Source organism: Vanellus vanellus (genome assembly GCF_965231255.1).
Source record: "Vanellus vanellus genome assembly, chromosome: 6".
Classification (NCBI taxonomy): Eukaryota; Metazoa; Chordata; class Aves; order Charadriiformes; family Charadriidae; genus Vanellus; species Vanellus vanellus.
The window spans coordinates 54,368,191-54,386,000 of NC_138911.1; the positions used below are offsets into that span (position 1 = coordinate 54,368,191).

Genomic DNA, 17,810 nt, shown 5'->3' on the forward strand with positions numbered 1-17,810 from the left:
TATGCCAAGGGGACCATGGCAGCAGTTTACACCCAGTCCCCTGATGGCGCCTGGCCACTGCCATCTCCTGATCGCTGTTTCCACCTTGCACTTCACTGACCCAGAGATTGCTGCCATCCACATGCAAGACCCTCCCTTTTGGGAGAAAAAAGGCTGAATTCTACAGTCACATTGAAACAGCCATCAAGCACACGTGGAATTTTGTCCTCTGAACTCTCAAGTGCTAATTCACTGATTTTGTATCATTATTGACATGATAGGGGTCACTAAATGGCATTACAGGTGGTGAGGGTTCAAGAAAGCCATCAGGAAATGATAACCCCCAAGTTTCCTCCTGCTGATGCTGGCAAAGAGGCCCGTGGCAGGACACCGCCTGTGTCCAAATGTCTGGGGATCGCAGTGGAGTGGGAGAAGGTTTCCAGCCCCTCAGTTGCAGGTATGGGGAGCCTCAAGCTGACCTGTGCCTGCTCCCAGTGGTTATTTGCCTTCTGCCCAGCCCTGATTCAGGTGCAGCCACTGGCATCGGCCACCCAAGCCCACCCAGCTGCATTGGCCACCTCTGGAAGTTCCTCTACAACAGAGGGTGGGAAAGAGACCTGGGACAAAAATCACTATTTCTGGCTATTTATTTCCAGACTTAATTTGTCATGGCAATACCATAGCTGATTTGCTCCTGATCATATACCTTCCTCAAGATGAATCAGGTAAAGGGGGAAGTTTTAATGATAGAACCTGAGCCATGGCATCCTGTCGGGACATAGGGAGGAAAAACAACTTCTCTGCACCCCTCCGAGCAGTTCTGGTTTGTGCATCTGCCAATACACATGTCATGAGCAGTTTTGAGCACATATTGTTGGCATGTCTGCAGCTCCTCTGACAAAACAGCTCTCTTGTAACTCATCCCTCTCACATGAGAAAGTCCTTCTGCTACCCAGAGTATGGCTGTAGACAGGATTAAGGTGTTTGGGACTGCTATGACACACTCCTCTCCCAATGCTGGGAAGTTTCTGTTGCATCGGCCGTGCTGAGGAGGAGCCTGTGCATCCTTTTCCTCCGGCTGCAGGAAGCCCACGGGAGCTGCGCCTCTCTCCTGCATTACCGCATGTAAGCATTCTCTCCCTGAGCGATGACTTAATCCGGCACACATCCAAACAGGCATGTGACCGCCAGCCCTCGTAGCGCAGCAACGCACCGCCCCTCAGCTTCATACTGCTCCTCCCCACACTGGCAGTTTGTAACTCTCAGCCATGGCATTTACCTTGCGAACAAAAACGTCCTTTGTGGCCAGCAGCAGGGTGTCATATTTACCACTGGCAAGGGGAAGCGTATAAATACCCACCACCTTTCAGCGCCAGCGCAGCGTATGAACGGACCGCGTCTTCCTTCCTCAGAAAGATGATGGCCAGTAATTAAAAGCAAACCATTTTCAAAAGTCCTGATCCAAGCAGGGGGGGAAACTGGGGGCTTCGCCAGAATGCTTGAGGGGTATCTAGGAGCAACGACTTTGCTGGGTCACTGGGTAGAAATAATGAGGGCAGGTTTTACATTTCTTCCTTGCTTGTGAACGTGGAGTCTGGGCCCAGTGTGTCCCTGACTGTGGGAAAGGGAGGAAATCCAAAGAAAACACCCTGCAGGAGCCAGCCCCTAAAGGAAAATGACTGCTTCTTTCCTCAACACAACAGATAAGCAGTGCTTCTGGCTTTCCAGCACCCCAGTGTAAGGTGGTGGGACCTCCCAGGGCTGTTGGGGCAGTGCTAGGGAGCATGCCCCAACAGTGGCATGGGCAGCTTTGCCCAGGGAGGAACATTTCCATGCTGGCAATTATGCCAGCCACACCAGTGCCTCCCAGTAAGGCAGCAGCCGGGAGGCTCAGCCACACACTATTCAGCTGTTTTGATGGGATACGGTTATCAAGTGTCATGAAGGCAGCCTTGAACAGTTGCCAAGGACTGAATAAATAACAATTACTGCCTGAAGTTCTTAATTACCTTGTGCAAAAAGTGCAAATTGATAAAAACCGGCATGTCTCAGAAGTAGCATGTGATGTCACCCAGTCAAATAAAAAAAGAAAAATGGGACTCTAAAGTTTGTTTATTATGTAAGGTCTCTTGCTGATGCAGGCAGGATAAACTCACAGCTGTGGTGGACTCTTTCTATCTCTTTTTCTTGTGTGAAAGTGTACCCATGCACACTCAGTATCGCATAGGAACTAAGTATTTCTGTAAGGGTAGGTATTAACATGGGTGGAAATCCCAGACTGCCGTTTTAAGGAAATTCCCGTTGATTTTTAAATGCTTCTAGATGCCATCAAAGCAATGGAAATTTCAGCTTGGGGTTGTTCATTGCCAAATGTCAAATGTTCATTGTCAAAGGGTTTTGATCCAGGACACTAAAATTTAATTTCAAGTCTGAAAAGTCTCTTTCCTGTCACAGAACTTTATTCCTTTTAAAAACACTATGCCACTTTAATATTTTAGCAGTGTATAACAGGGAACATGAGGAATAGATATTATGTACTACTGCAGTAATCAGACAATAAGAAAATATATAAACATGGGATTTTGGTGCCTCCCGGTAGAAATCAGGAGCCTTTAAAAGAGACTAACCCTTTGTCCCTGCAGTCCTCTTTGTAAATGAGGTGACAGCATTTTCCTCCTCAGCACTTTCTAAAAGCAGCACTTTCACATGAAAACAATAATTATTTTTAACAATTTAACCTTAGTCTCTGCAAGAGCAAAGAGATGTTAAAACAGCCATTAAAATTTTAAAAAATGAACCCAGACAAATGCAGTGCCATGGTCCCACACACCTCATTTCCTCTGGGGAACATGGCCAGCCAGGGTGACCAAGAGACCCCAAAATCACCGGGATCCAGTGCAAACCATCACCTGGATGATGATACCCCCCGTGACACCCATCAGCTCACAACTTCCCCTTGAGGAGAGATCCCCGTGGGGACCAGGCTCAGCAAGCCTGGATCTGACCCCAGTCATGCTCCTGAGTGGCTCTCAGCAACTTATTTCTGTGGATCTCCAACCCTGCCTTCCCCTCTTTTCACACAGAAAGGGCAGCCCATCCTGAGCAGTGTGTTAGTGATAGGGCAGCACAGTTCGCATCCCCCTTTGATTCAGCAACGCAAAGTGGTGCCCAGGCAGAGTGTAAATGCCTCCACCCATGGGGACCCATTAATGTCTGCTCACACCCCCTTAGACCTACCGCACAAACCCATAGTAATTCTCCAATGTGCAGGGCTACAATTGCAACCACTCTCTCAATACCAAAAAAAAAAACCCAGTGCCATGCACCAGCATTACCTGTGCCAGAGGACGGTGGTGTGACAGACCCCGGGCTGTCATCTTCTGGCTCCGACACAGTCACCGTTGGTACCACCTCATGGCTCGGCTTCAGGCCAGTCTCTGGCTGAATCAGGCTTGACTTTTTGCTGGCAGCTTCCCCAGTGCTTTCTATCTCGGTGAGCATGATCTTGACGGGGGCTGTAACCACAGAGGCACTGTGCTGATCTCCAGACCTTGTGTCTTCAAGCGAGTCTTGTTCATTGGCTGCCTTCATGCTCTCCGCCATCTGCTGAGGTTCAGCAGTGTGGCTGGACCCGGTGGGTATTCCCCGGTACTTATCAGTAAGGCCTGGGCTCTCATCTTCTGAATCCGAGTCATGTTTTTCTTGGTATTTTATTTCTTCTGATCTACTTATGTCCATGTATTTATAAGCTTCTACTTTCATGGGATCTGCTAAGGTTTTATTGACTTCAGTAGATTCCGCAGGAGTCATCTCTATTCCTGAATCTGAGCTAAACAAGCCACGGGACTCAAACCCAGTCACATCCTGAACAGGATGCCCCAGCGCATTAAACCCCTCTGTGCTGCCTGAGCAGGGAATGGGGCTGTTTTCCTGCTGATAAATGCCCGTGAAATAGGTGGAGTCCCGCGGAGTGGTGTAGTGGACGTCTGAGATCAGAGAGGTGTAGAAGGAGCTGTCGCCCCCATTGGCAGTGGAGCCATAGTCAAAGAGGTGCGATGAGGCTGTGACACCTAAAGCAAAGACACAAAAATGATGCATGGTGAAGAGACAAAGTACCTGCATGCATTAATCTTTCTGCAAAGCCATACTGACTCCCTGCTGATTATAGATCTGGTTTGTGCACCAGACTTGTCTTCGCTTGCAAGCTCTTTGGGACTCTCTCTTTCTATACCTTTGGGCGACATAGTGGCACATCTGTCAGACAAGGCTTCCAGATGCTGTTGTCTCTTAAAATAGCTATAATGATCCTGATAGCTGCTAAGAGTTCCTGGCCAATGTTTGCCCAGCCTGCGCATAAAAATATCCAGCGATTCCAATCCCACAACCTCCCTCACAGTCTGATTCAGGGGCTCACCATCCAATATCCTTAAAAAAAAAAAAAAAAAAATCTAATGTCCAATACGAAACCAGTCCTGAGCAAAAAGAGATATATATATTTTTTTTTTATTTTTTTTTTTATAAGAGAAATGAAGGAGTTTCACCCTAAGGAAACTTTTCATTAAGAAAAAAGTTCTGCTGGACAGAAATTGAGATGGAAAGTGGGTAGGCAGCTTTAGATTTCTTCTTTTAAGAGTAGCCACCCTAAATTTGTGAAACACCAGAGCAGAGATTAAACATCCTCATGTAGTGATTTCCACATGCCCACACAGCAGAATCCTGTGTGCATCATCTACAAAACATACTGGCATGAAAGTAGTTAAACCCCTACCTCCACCCATGCATCATTGTCATACACCACCTCCAATTCTCTCTGTCATGTTTTAAGTTCCTGGGGATGTCGCTAATTGAATGGCAAATGATGGCCACTCTATTTGGAGCACTAATCTAAAACACAGCTCAATGACGGGAACAGCGAGAACCCCCATAAGGGAAGCAGGAGGTGGCGAGACAAATTTTTATAGGGGCTAGGGGAGTGGGGATGTAGAGGAACAAAGCTAATGTCTGTAGGAGCTGGTGCCTACAGGAGGGTTGTAGCCTGTTAACCCCTTGTGCACCGATGCATGCTGCATTGCAGAGGCTGGACAGCTTTCCCCAACCTCTGTTCGTCACCCTGCAAGGGATGTGGGGCTCCTGACCTCCTCCACATGTGTGGTGTCCTCAGCTGCCACACACAGTGCAAACTTAACAGTAATATTAAAGGGATGTTGCTGCAGCTGCAAAGTCAGAAGCTGGGAAATGTCAGCGTGAAAGCTCCTGAGCTACTTGCATTTGGTTATTTTCTTTCTCATTGCACATACATAATAATACCATCTCTAAATACCATCGGAACTGTTTTTCACACAGTCCTCCCTGCATCAGGCACATGCAGCTCATTTAGTGAGCCCTAAAGCAATTTTTTTTTCCCCTTAACACTGTTCAGTGTGTAGCTGCAGGCTTTATTTTACTGCACAACCTTACTGGATTTGACATGCACAACCCAAGCCCAGCACAAACGCAGAATGGCCATTTCCCTCACTGTATTTTTGCATTGCTCAGTGCTACGATGACTTGCAAGCAACTTCTCTTCCCTGGGCCACCTTTAGGGTGGGAACAGCATGCTCCTCCTTTTATAAGGGGAAACCTGGTAGCATAAGGAAAAAGCAACCCAAAAGTGCCACACCTTGCTTTTCAGCCTGTCTGCGCTACCTGCTCCTTTGTGTCCATCCTTACTAACTTTGGGGGCTGCTGGTCCCCCACCAGCCCTCACCGCTAACCTGCTACTGCACACATGATGCTGACAGCAGCTCCATCCCCACACCCTGAGAGCCCACGGCCAGGTTTTAGTGGCAGCTGCCTTTGCAATACCAGAGCACGGAGCAAGGGGTGCTGTAGCTAGCAGGTGGGAAAGTACCATCACTATTCCCAGTCATTCCCAGCCCTCAGTTTGCTCTTCTCACTGCTATGGAGGACTGCACAGAACTTTTCATAGAAATATTTATGATCAAGCCAAGATCTTATTTCAGAGCGGTAATGGTCACTGTGGAGATTTTTCCTACGCATGTGAATTTGGGATTTTTCTTTCCTCTCTATCTGTGTAACTTTACATTTGCCTACTCTAAATTTCACCTTCTATTTTCCTGCCAGCTCACTCAGGGTTGCAAGATCCTTTTGCAACTCGCTGCAGGCAGCTCTCATCCTCACTACCCCATATGACTCAGTCTTATCAGCAAAGGTATGTGAGAACAGAACCTAAGTGGAAAACCACAGTGAAACCAAAGCTGAATACGGGCTAAACTGGGCTGCCCAGCATCCACATCGGGTCCTACCTGAGGTCATCCAGTGCCTCACGAGGACAGCTCATACTCAAAAAACTTTTCTACATGATCAGTTAGCAAAAAGGGATAGGTTCTTCTTGCAAATATTTTTCTTGCTGAACTTGCCTTTTCGAAAATTATCCATAAACAGGCTTGGATTTTCACAAATGTGTTGGTTAGCTGGAATTATCTGATGCATTGTTTATGCCAACATATTTCAGACTGTGAATTGCTGACTACAGACTATTCATGCCTGTTGCTGCCAGTATCTGCTGTTTGTAATTTACTATTTGTGCTGGGTGAGTGGCTGACTAAATCACGGGGTTTCAGGGCTGCTCTTTCATTAGATGATTCTTCGGTGCCTACTGGGCCTGATCCAAAGCCCACCGAATTCACTAGAAACGTCCCATTGACTCCGGGTGGCTTTGGACCAGCTCAAGATGGCTGTGCAATACTTTCTGGTCTGGGTGCTCAAGAAAAATACACTGTCACAACACTGTCAATGAACAAAATTCTGTTTCTACAAACATCCCACTATTGCTCCCGCTAAAGGGGGAGCACAAACATAGTCAAAGGAGACTGAAGTCACCATCAAACCATATTTATGGATGCTGTTTGCAGCTTTCATTTCTGCTTTGTCCACAGTATCTGTGCACCAGATGCACATGCATTTACAGCACTCAGTAATGCTGATCAATAGAGTAGTGAGAGGTTTTCTAATGCATTTTTGTCAGGTGCTTCATAGCAGGAGTTACAGCAAGCCAGGATTGATCGCAGGAGAGCCACTGTGATAAAGACAGCCTGCGAAAATATCATCCTATTCTTTATGTTATTCATCAGCAGAAAGAAAAAATAACCCTGGAATAGTCATCAACAGAAACATCACTTCACATTTTCGAATAGGACAAAACCAAAGCTGTCGCAGATGTTAACACAAGAGCCGATTTAAAATGGACTCGCTGTCCATTACAAACCTTTTTTCCTGCAATGGTTTTGCAAATGACAATGAAACCAGAAAATGCATTTCTTGCTGGGGTTCAGGAGGAAGACAAAAAGTTAAAGGGTGTATGAGCATGTCCACACACATGTGTGAGAGGAAGAAAGGGTTCATATTAGCAGGACATAGATCCCAACTCTCAAGGCAACCAGAGTCAAAAGCACTGAAGACAGCTGAAATTGCCTAATTACTAGGATTTAATGCAACTATCTATTTCCACAGGGAATGATTTAAAGTCCTTGGTAAAACTGCCTCTTATTTGGGAAGTGTGAATCTATCAGCTATTAGGCTGGCTATTAAAGACACGGAAACCTATAATAGCTGAACAGATTTTTGCTGAAGAATAGTGTATTCAGAGCCTGGTGATTAAGCAATGCCATCTCTGACTTTAAGTTTATTTAGTTCAATATCCGTGGGAAGGAGAAGCCTTGAATAGCACTGGTAACGGATGGCAGTATCAGATCTGAATTTACCCTTGTTACAAAGGGCTGGTTTTTTAATCTGGATTTCCCTCAAATGTGCCCAAAAACTTGCCTGCCAACTCAGGTAAAGCAAAGCTATTCAGCGCCTGAAAGCATCAGTCATGCTTTCTTGTAATACAAGCCCTCGGGAAATAATTTCACTTCCTGCAACCAGTTAAGAAGTAATGGGTCTGATTCAGTCATTTCGAGCACAGCTGAGATGCTCAGCAAGTTACATGTGTTTTCATCAACTGTAAAGAAAACAAAAATTTGAAAATGACTGTTTTGTTTCCTCAGAATAAGTAAGTGAATGCTCCAGAAATCCTCTCCTACCGCATTGGATTTAGAGCTATTTAGCAATTGACACAGGAAATAATTTAGAAATCGTTGATTCCACACAGAGTAACTCTTAATTTAAGAAAGGCAGCTGAAGCCCAATTTGGATCAATGCAAGCTGAACTGCTGCAGCACACTGGAAGAGGAAACAAAAAGTTACCTATGGGTAATAGACAAGAAAAAGAGCTAATTTAAATGAAACTGATTTTTTTTCCCCAACTAGAGTATGCTCAGTCTTCTTAAAATTGATCACTTCAGAATATTGTGTTCCATTTTCAATAAAATAACCAGTTTACATGCAAACCTGCCCTTCTTAATCTTCATATGCAACTCTGGTGATGTTCAACGGCGCTGACAGACACAGAAGGACATGAAATTTCAGTCCTGCAGAACAGCTGGCAACCCCACAATGCAAGGTTCAGTATTTATTGTGTGTGAGTGATTCGGTCAGAATTATTAATTTTTCAGAAGAGGAGAGAGGAAACTAACCTTTAATTAGATTATGCTATTTTTACAGCCTGGAGCTGCACTGAGAAGAGGAAGGATCTTTGGTTGCAACTGGAGGAATCAAGGTCTCAGCGAACTTTTCAGAAAAAAGCAGAATAGCATGAGCAAGCCGATTCCAGAAAATTCATGTAACTCTTAAATAGTTGGCTATGACTTTTGCTTTGGATATTGAGACTCAGGAGTCATTAACCAGCTACCCCAGCTGCAGGCCTGCTAGCTACCCCAGCTGCAGGGCCTCCCCAGCTCTCTCCTGAGTCAACACAGATCACAGCCTCCTGGCAACAGGGTCTACTTGCTCAAGCTTTTTATTTTATAATTACCCTCTCCCCTAGAAAGGCTGATTTCATAGCAAGGCTGACTGTCTAAATCTAAGGAGCCATCAAGGCCTCCCATTGCACCTGGCAGTGATGCAGGACAGTCCCATTGTCCAGACCTTGCCACCACTTAAACATATGTATCTGGAAATCAAACCACATCTTGGGGCCCTCTCTGATGATCAGCCCAGCCCCACATCAGCAGATTGCATTCCAGCTTCTCCTTAATTTTTATTGTTCATATGCGACCATCAGATGGACGCATCTTCCTGCTTTCTTCCAAATACACAACAAAAGTAGCTATGAAACAGTCCTGCCTTTTCTGTACCAAATTTGTAATTTTGTCACCAGTTACTAGCAACAAGCCTGTGCTTGACCTTGGCTTCTTTTTATTCCTAACTTAGCCTTAAAAAAGGAGAAAAAAAGGCAAAGACTTTTTCCTATTCTTTTGACCCTGATACATGATGTCTCATTGTTTCTTTTTAGTTTTCCAGCTCAGTTACCTTCCTTTTTAAAATTCATATTATATTGCCTTACTATGTTGTCATCTGTAGTCTTATACATCTTTATACAGATGTTCAGTGTTTTATAACTTTTCCATCTCTCTTTACAGTACCCAGATGGACCAGCAGTCCCAAGTCTATCTCCAAATTCAAAACACACCCTGTCTTCTTAGATCCAGACCAAGCTGTTTCTTCCTCTCTGCCTGCCTCTCTACCTCAAACCTCAGGAAAGCTTCACAGATTTCCAAATGTTCTTTGCTAGTCCCCGCTCCCAGCAGCGGCAAGGGCAGCTTGCATGAGTGGCATCTCTCAGCCCCGTGCCAAATCGCACAACGCTTTGAAGTAGGCTGGCTACCCCCAGGGATATTTGAGCGTACTTGGGAGCCACGCTTTCAATTCTGCAAGACCCTTCTCCATGAATTATCTAACCCAGGACACTTCAATATCCATCCAAACCTCAAAAGTACTTGAGCGGTTGCGTGTCAACTCAAGTAGAACTGGAAACCCAAACGGCTGAGCCCCCTCATGCCAAGTGCAGGCATCCCCATGCTGCAGATAACAGTGCTAAATCAGCTATCGGTCTCCCCTGGATTAGCCTTTCTCAATAGCCGTAGCCAGCTGTCAGCCCTGAGCTGTCCTACCTCCAGACGCTATAGGTTAGGTGCAGAGAGAAGCAAGCTGCTTGCAAGAGAACTGCGCTAGGCATGGATCCCTGCCAGCAATGCCAGCTATTCCCAGCTGCCAGGAGATGGTGCTCTTTGTTTTAGCTCAGGATTTGCAAACCCACTTTACAGGTTAGCAACTTCTTTTCCTCCAGAACTCTCCCTATCCTGATTGTGGGAAAGACATAACTCCACAAGTCACAGCGTTCACAAACATGAATAGCCACACTCCGAAAGTAATTTTGGGATTCATTTGCACAATAGATGCTATAAGAAAACTGGAGGTATCCAAAGGATACATGCTTTTATTCTATTATTATTTCCCCTTGGTTCTATGCATAGGTTCTGAACGTGTTGGGGAAACTCAGAGCAGCAAGAAGGCTGCTTCCCGCTGTCTCAGAGCAGCTGACAGCTCTGCGCCTTAGCTGCTGGGGACAGGAGTGAGTCAGTGCATCAGCTGTGCAAGTTACTCATCCTTCCACTGGAGATCCCACAGCAGCAAGAAGAAATGCTGCCATGCAGAGAGGCAGGTCCTGTCTCCTGCACAGGTAGGAGGGCAAAAGGACAGAGTGGAAAAAAGAGTCTTAACTCTCTTTACACTCTGGTTACTCCATTGACTTCATTGGAGTGACTTCTGATTCATCCAACCTGAGATGGAAAGCAAGTCTGAAACTCAAACAAATTAATGATATGCTTTGATGCATGTAAAACCTCTCCTCCAGATCAATTTGCAGAGGATATGAGTTACTACAGCCTCCAGCCCCAGTGCTTTAGCTGTCTAGTGTAAGCAGGCATTGCAGTTTCCAGCTCCAAGATTCTCTCATTTTGGTCCTCCATGTGCTAAATATATATGGGGGTGGGGGTCAGCTGGCTGACCTTGGCTGCTGAGGGTGAGCATCCTTTAGCAACTCACCACCTCCTAATAAACGCAGAGGCTGGGGACACACACACACAAATTGCTTTCAGGTTCCAGCCCCTGGAGACCCTAACACTTTGGGGAGCTTCAGTTTGGGGGCTGCCCAGTTGAGAGACTCCCCCCAGCTGGTGTCAATCACCACCATGTTACACTGAAGCATGGTCCTTCCATGTGGCTTCCCAAGACCCTGCATGGGGGGTTCTTCTGTTGCTCCAGCTGACTTCTGGTTTCTTCCAAAAACCATACAGACACAAATCAGGCCCTGGCTCAGCTGCTGAGTGCTATAGCCCCATCTGCAGAAGGGATGTGTAGGAAACACTGATGAGCTTTTAATAAGATTAAGTCAGAGCCACTCTGGGGAATGCAGGACACACTGTGCTGCCGGCACCGTCATCCTAGCGGGCTATTAACAGCATCTATTTTTTTGTCATGGACTCTGCACTGCAACAGCTATCATCTCCCTGCCAGTGCTGCTCCAAAAAGATACCAGGGTCCACCTTTTTGCTGCCTCTCAATAGGCACTGTGAGTGTCGCGGTGCACCCCAGACCAAGCCAACTCAAAGGGAGGAGCAGAGCTTGGCTTGGTGATGCTGAATATCCTCAGCTCCCATGGACATCCACAGAGCTCACAGCATCTGACAGGGGATGCTCAGCAGGTTCCCCAAAGCCAACCAGCTGGTGTGCTAAGCGAACCCATAGTAAATGATTCAGTTCCCACCCTCACATCCCCTCCAGGCTTTCTGCTTCAATAAATGGTCTCAGAGAGCTCCAATTTGACCTGACAGTAAAACCCTGGTATGAGGTCTGAGACAACCCTCCCCAGTACTCTAGAGAGTGTGAAAAATCATGAACACTGAACAAAAGTGCCTTGAGAGGAGCAGAAGAATGGTTTCAAACATGCATGAAGTTGCAAATGCTCCTGCTAGACATGTAACTGCAGCAGATCTTCATAACTATCAGAAAAGGACACAAACATAATTTAGTAAGTTTTAACAAAAATCTGGTTCAGGAAAAAACAGGTTTTCACTCCTGTGAAAGTATCAGCAGGAGTAACATGACTGGTCAGTGGGGTCAGTGACACTAAGGTACTGCCTAAAATGCTATCAAATACACTTTGCTAAGGATAATTAAACCCCACGTATGAGAGTAATTCATTCTTACTTCACTGTAGTCACATTTCCCCTGGAATGATCAAACTCTACCGAGTCCTATGACAAAAGTACTCCAAGCACTAAGTGGATTAGCACCTCAATCATGCTTTTCAATGACCTGAAACAGGGCCCAACTATTTTAGAGCACTAGACACCAAAGTATCTCCCAAAATCTGGATGTGCTTGGCTGAGTCTCATTTGTCTTTAAATTCTAAAATACCTAAATCCCATTTCAAACATGATTTAGGAACTTCAGCTATTAACTGTTTTTACCCCTAGACAGCTACGAAGCTATTGGTCACTGCAAATTCAGACCAGCTTGTCTTTCAATACCCGCTGCAGAAATACCTTTTTTCCCCACCCAGCCTCCATCCCAGGGCTCTGCCGCAGGCACCTCCTGCACATCTAGCCCCACCTTTTCTGAGTCCCAGTTACTTATAAATTCAGCTTCGCACGACTGCTGTAAGGCAATCCACAGCCATACGACTGCAGATTCAAACTCAGCCTGGAAAAGAGAGAAATGCCGATGCCAGCTGCTTTTGGTGCTGCAATAAACTCAGGACAGAAATCATTACCCTACAGCTTTGGGCTCTTCCACACCCAGGGAGAGAGGGTTTAGCAGCAGGGAGGTAAAAGCCAGCATTGGAGAAGGGCTTCTGCTGAAACCTGAGTCTTTGAGTAAGAGTTTGATACACATCTGGAGGGACTACTGAGTTTTTTTCTACACCGTTCATATCCAACTGCAACATCTCATGAAAATACAGCTATTAAAAAATGAGAAACAAGGGAAGAAAGGGTTGTCTTGCATTTGGGCTTGGCTCCCCATCCCCCAAGGTCGAAGCCAACCCAGCAGCATGAATCTTCCAGGGAGACAGAGCGACAATTGCCACGAAGTTCAGCTGAAATCACTAAGGGCTCTCGAGAGGAAAATTAATTTTGTGACAACGCATAACACCTACAGCAACGTGTCAGGCACTGTAATTCAGGGAGAAAACCAGCTGTCAGGTACTGAGGGCTAGGGTAAATCAGAAGCGACTCCACCAAAGGCATTAGAGTTACACCTGCATAAAACTGTCACCGGGGAAGAAAATATGAGGCCCTGGGAGCCAACAAATAGCATCTGAAGACAAGACACTACCGGCCACAAATCAGGATCAAATCTAATGCCCAAGGGACAGCAGGGAAATCTAGGTCAGAGAGGACACGGCGGCACAAGGCTGACACAGGCAAAGAGACAGAGCTCAAAAATCACCATCTAACTCTCTTTTCATCCAAGGTTTTCCCATCGCAGCATTACCTGTGCCAGCGAGACCGGAGGACCAGTGTATGCTGGCTCCTGGTGACTACCTTTATTTGCAGCAATAGAAACATTAGGAAAAAGACACTGTATAGCTTTGAGTAGGATCCATCAAGGAGGATTGAGGAAATATGAGCAGCATCAGAAAATATTTAAAAAAGAAGAGAAACCAGGAGGTTCTGCTGAGGCAGGTGAGGCAGCAGGCTCTGATCCAAGCATTAATGTAGTTTCCTTGCATGTTAAGTGATTTCCCTCTATTTCTAGAACATGGGGCACCAAGGGCACATCTGAAAGTCAACCTAAAAGTTTTCAAAAGTATATTAAAAGTTAAACCTCTCAAAGTAGTGCAGAATATGGGGCAGAGCCACTGCAGTCATAAATCAGCATCAACCTGCTGGCTCCAGCTTCTGCTTAAGGAGGATCGGACCATATGTGCTATAACTAATGCTGTAAACGTCCTTGCCTTCAAGGTCTGCTTTATTTACCTGCCACTGTGTCTACTTCCCTGTAAAAGATGAGCTTACTCCAAGCAGAGACAGGAAAAATCCTCCCCAGACATCTCACTTCCCTGAAGGACGTTTTTAGAGACTTATACCACCCTTCACTCCACTTTAGTGAAGGACCAATACAACTACAAGCCACTCCGTCTCTTGATCATGAATACACGACACCAAAAATATTCGCCCATCCAGGAGACCAGGCAGCAAGTCTGAAGTCTGTACTTTGAGCAGAGGCATAATTAAGATCTCAAAGAACACAGGTTAGTCAGACTGTCCCCCTCCCTGAAAGCCCAGGAGAAGCTTCTGTTCCTTCCTTACTCGGCAGCTCTCCACCTCTATTCATCTGCAAAGACCGAGGTCTTGCAAGGGTGATGTGGGACCCTCGTGGTGACCTGGGGCCTGGTCAACAAGCTGGCTTGTCTTCGGGCACCCTTCAGAGACACCTTGGATGTCACCTACAAGCTCCTCACTCCTGGATACCCCCAGGCTGGGGGGAAAGGAGCAGCTGCTCTCCCCTCCGTGTGTGTACACTGTGCAGGCAGCCCCACAAGCAGAACTGCAGACTCACCCGCTGTTTCATGGGATAAGGAAACCTAGGAAATGGGTATCTTCAGCTCCGGCCCTCTTCTGTCCTGCTGCAGCCAGCAGGGCAGGGATGGGGGCAATTGCTTTGCTTTAGGGCAGGCAGCTGCTGATCACCGCTTTTCTGGAAAAGCAGAGAAAAGGCAAGGCAAAGTCATGCCTCTGCTGTTTGCAAGGGGACCCCACAGTCAGAGTTAGTGGCTAAATCACAGTCTTCTGCAGATTTAAAGACAGCGGAGGCTGCACTACTGAAAGCTTTTGAGGTTGTGGTGGAGCAACCTTGATTCAAACCAACCATTTGCTGGAATTATTGTGTGTTATTAAAGCAGGAGGGGGGCAGCAGCTTGACAGCAGTGCCAGGACCAACCTCTCTGAGAGGCACTTCCCTCTGCATTCAGCAGCACAGCCTGGCATTTGGCTTTGCAAATGAAAAGATGGGGATAATTACCCAGATCACGATGCTTCATGCAGCTTTCCCAGAGTCTCTGCTGCTGCACAGAAAGGGTCAGCCGTCAGGTAACAGTGGAAGCTGCAGTGAAAGGCAGGAGCAGAGAGCTCTCCCCTTCTGCCTGACCTCCCATCTGTGTACTGACAGTGCTGCTGAAGCAGTTCTTGTGAAGCAGTTATCGCACACCAGTGCTTTACCTACATCTGCTGGAAGATTTCTATTAAAAGCTGCAATGAAAACTTAGCTTTTCAATCACAGGGAGGTCTATTTTCCTCCAAAGAACGTCCCTTCCCCCAGTGAAACATCCAAGACTCCAAACCTGAAAATCTCTGACTTTGCTGTCATACTGACCTTAGAAGAGGCAGAATGCACCGAAATAGTTTCCTATTCAGCCTGGGGAGGTTTCAGATCCTAAACACTGAAGGGTTTTAAAGGTAGTTATACAAGTAACTCTTGAATACTACCAAACTCTTGAATACTATCAGAGAGGTGCTCCTGCTTGGGGAGACAGGATAAATATATGACCTCCACAGCAGGTCTCCTGCTTCAGGCTCTAGAATGAGCTACTTTTGGAAAAAGGCTACACAACAGTGAGACTTGCAGCTATGATCACAAACAAGGACCTTTCCAACCCAACAAATAAACCGAGTGCTTCACCTGAGAAGAAAGATTAAGTTCTGGACAGGACATCTCCACAGATATTGCCTATTCACCTACAGGTTGGTGCCAAAATGATGAACGTGGCTAAAGAGAAAAAACAAATACGGCAAGCAGTTTTTCTGCTGTGTTTTCAAAGACAGAAGGGGACACCCAGAAAACTTCAGGGCAAATGAAGCACTATGTCCTCCAGGAAAAGCCCGTTTTGAGAGTTTACCATAGTGAGTGAACCAGAGGTCATTTGGAAGAGCGTGACTACTAGCTAAGATTAAGCATTAGGTTGTGCTTAAAAAAAAATAAAAAAAAGTATCTAATAGCCTTCTTGGCTATAAGCTTGGTGTTAAGAAGCAAAGGAAAAGTAGTGAGTGCGTAAAACTTCACTTTCTCTTGTATTTTTGGTATTCAGTCCTCTCCGGTAATCAACTCATAACATATGTACAGGAAATCTGTCACTTGAACAAGGTAACAACAAGAGAATTAAGACACTAAAATGTCCTGGAGTGAGTTCTTCACATGCAGTATCAGATACTGTCTAATCATTCATTGCACTAAAAACCTCAGCCAGGGCAGTGTAAATGCATCAGTGGATGACACTATGCTCAGGGATGTGGCATACTTCCCTTAGGCAGAAGCCCAGAGTGCAAGGGTGTATGCAGTGCTGCAGAATGAGCATGACTAAGTACTCAGGCGGACACTAAAGGAGGCAAGAGGCAGCCCATGAACAGACAGCAAAAGACATAAGAGCTCAAGGACTAACCCTGCAATGTAAAACAAAGAAGGTCCCATACAGGGATGGGCAGGGCAGGGAGAAGAGACTCCCACTATTTATCTGTAGCTTATCCTCTGGCACAGATAGACCAGGAGCCAGATATGCCTGGGGCTTCTTTTCTTTGTTTAGGAAAAGCACAGGAAGATGCAGAGAAGCTATAGAAGATGCTGTTGGCATAAGCACTGGAGGGCAAGACATCTGGGACCAGTCTGGAGAAGGCAATAACAGAGATAAATTTATATTGTACAGAAGTGGGAGAACAGGATCACAGTCTATAAATACTCTAAAGGTACCCGGGGGGGGGGAATTAGTCACAGTCTTAGAGGATGGGAGGAACAAGAGCAATGGCTTGAAGTTAAGATAAAATTAGGCTACATGTCAAAGTGTATGTCTTGATGGATAAGGGCAGAGGAGTGGAAGAGGCAGAACAGGGTGTGCCCAGACGCCATCTCCCCATTACAGCACATCTGGATGGGCCTTAGCAAGGAATGAACTCCAGCTCTGCCAGAGGAGGGGGTTCCAGATTGTCTTTTTCTGGCACCACAGTCGATAGCCCAATTTTGTCTCTTGTACATTAGCACTTCAGATGAAATCTGGGCAAATAAGAGACTTCAGTTTGGCAAGAGAGAAAATTAAAGGGAAGTGATTCTGCTTGGAACTGAGCTGTAACAGATATTTTTTTTAATGAATTTTTTTTTTTTAAGTGAAACATGAAAAGAAACCAATAAAAATCATTCTAGGTCAAATCAATTTAATTTGACCTGAAGCTAAATGTCAGATCTGGTTTACAGCAAACTTCAAATATCAAGAGGAAATACTGTGCATAGGGTCCCTTGTGGAAGTACACGCAACATGGTGCGTGCAGGGGGACTCTACAGGGCAGCCTTCATTTTCCCTACCCCATCCCAGCTGCACCTAACAGGCTGCACCTCCCTTCAGAGTCAGAGAAGAACCTTTTATCTTCTTCCCTAACTTCTTCCCAAGTCCAATCACTTCAGCATAGCACCCACGCAACCAAAGTTCACAGGCAGTCCTAAATCACATTCAGACCCACTTTAGCTCCCAGTGTTTTGGATTTAAGCCCATGAAATTATTCACCACATCATATTGTTGCTATAGTAACATCCTATTGAGTATTATTAGAAATCACTGTCCCAAAATCCCATATATTGGAAGGAGCTGTGCAGCAGGGGTAGGAGCCATCTTCACCTGCACAGCTTTCCATTCTCCATGGCTCCCAACGGCAGATGATCTGGGCAGTTAATTAACCATGCCCTATCTTTCCCCAGCTCTATCAGTTGCAGGACTAAGATGTGGAGTGCAAAAAAGCAACGTGCCCCCACTTCCAACTGGCCTAGCTTGTTCAAAGCAACTGCTGTTTAAAGCTGCTTCTTCACAGCAACTTGCTTACACGTTTTCTAGAAGTGAATGAACAAAA

General features: G+C 45.9%; 1 protein-coding gene across 1 annotated transcript in view; it reads right to left on the reverse strand.

The window, feature by feature from the left end:
* Positions 1–17,810, reverse strand: part of RTN1 (reticulon 1) — a gene marked incomplete at both ends in the record, with an annotated part of 125,059 nt that overhangs the window by 49,483 nt on the left and 57,766 nt on the right. The window contains one exon of the mRNA XM_082485906.1: positions 3,315–4,049. Within this exon, the coding sequence (XP_082342032.1) occupies positions 3,315–4,049 (735 nt within the window). The remainder of the gene's footprint in view (positions 1–3,314; positions 4,050–17,810) is intronic.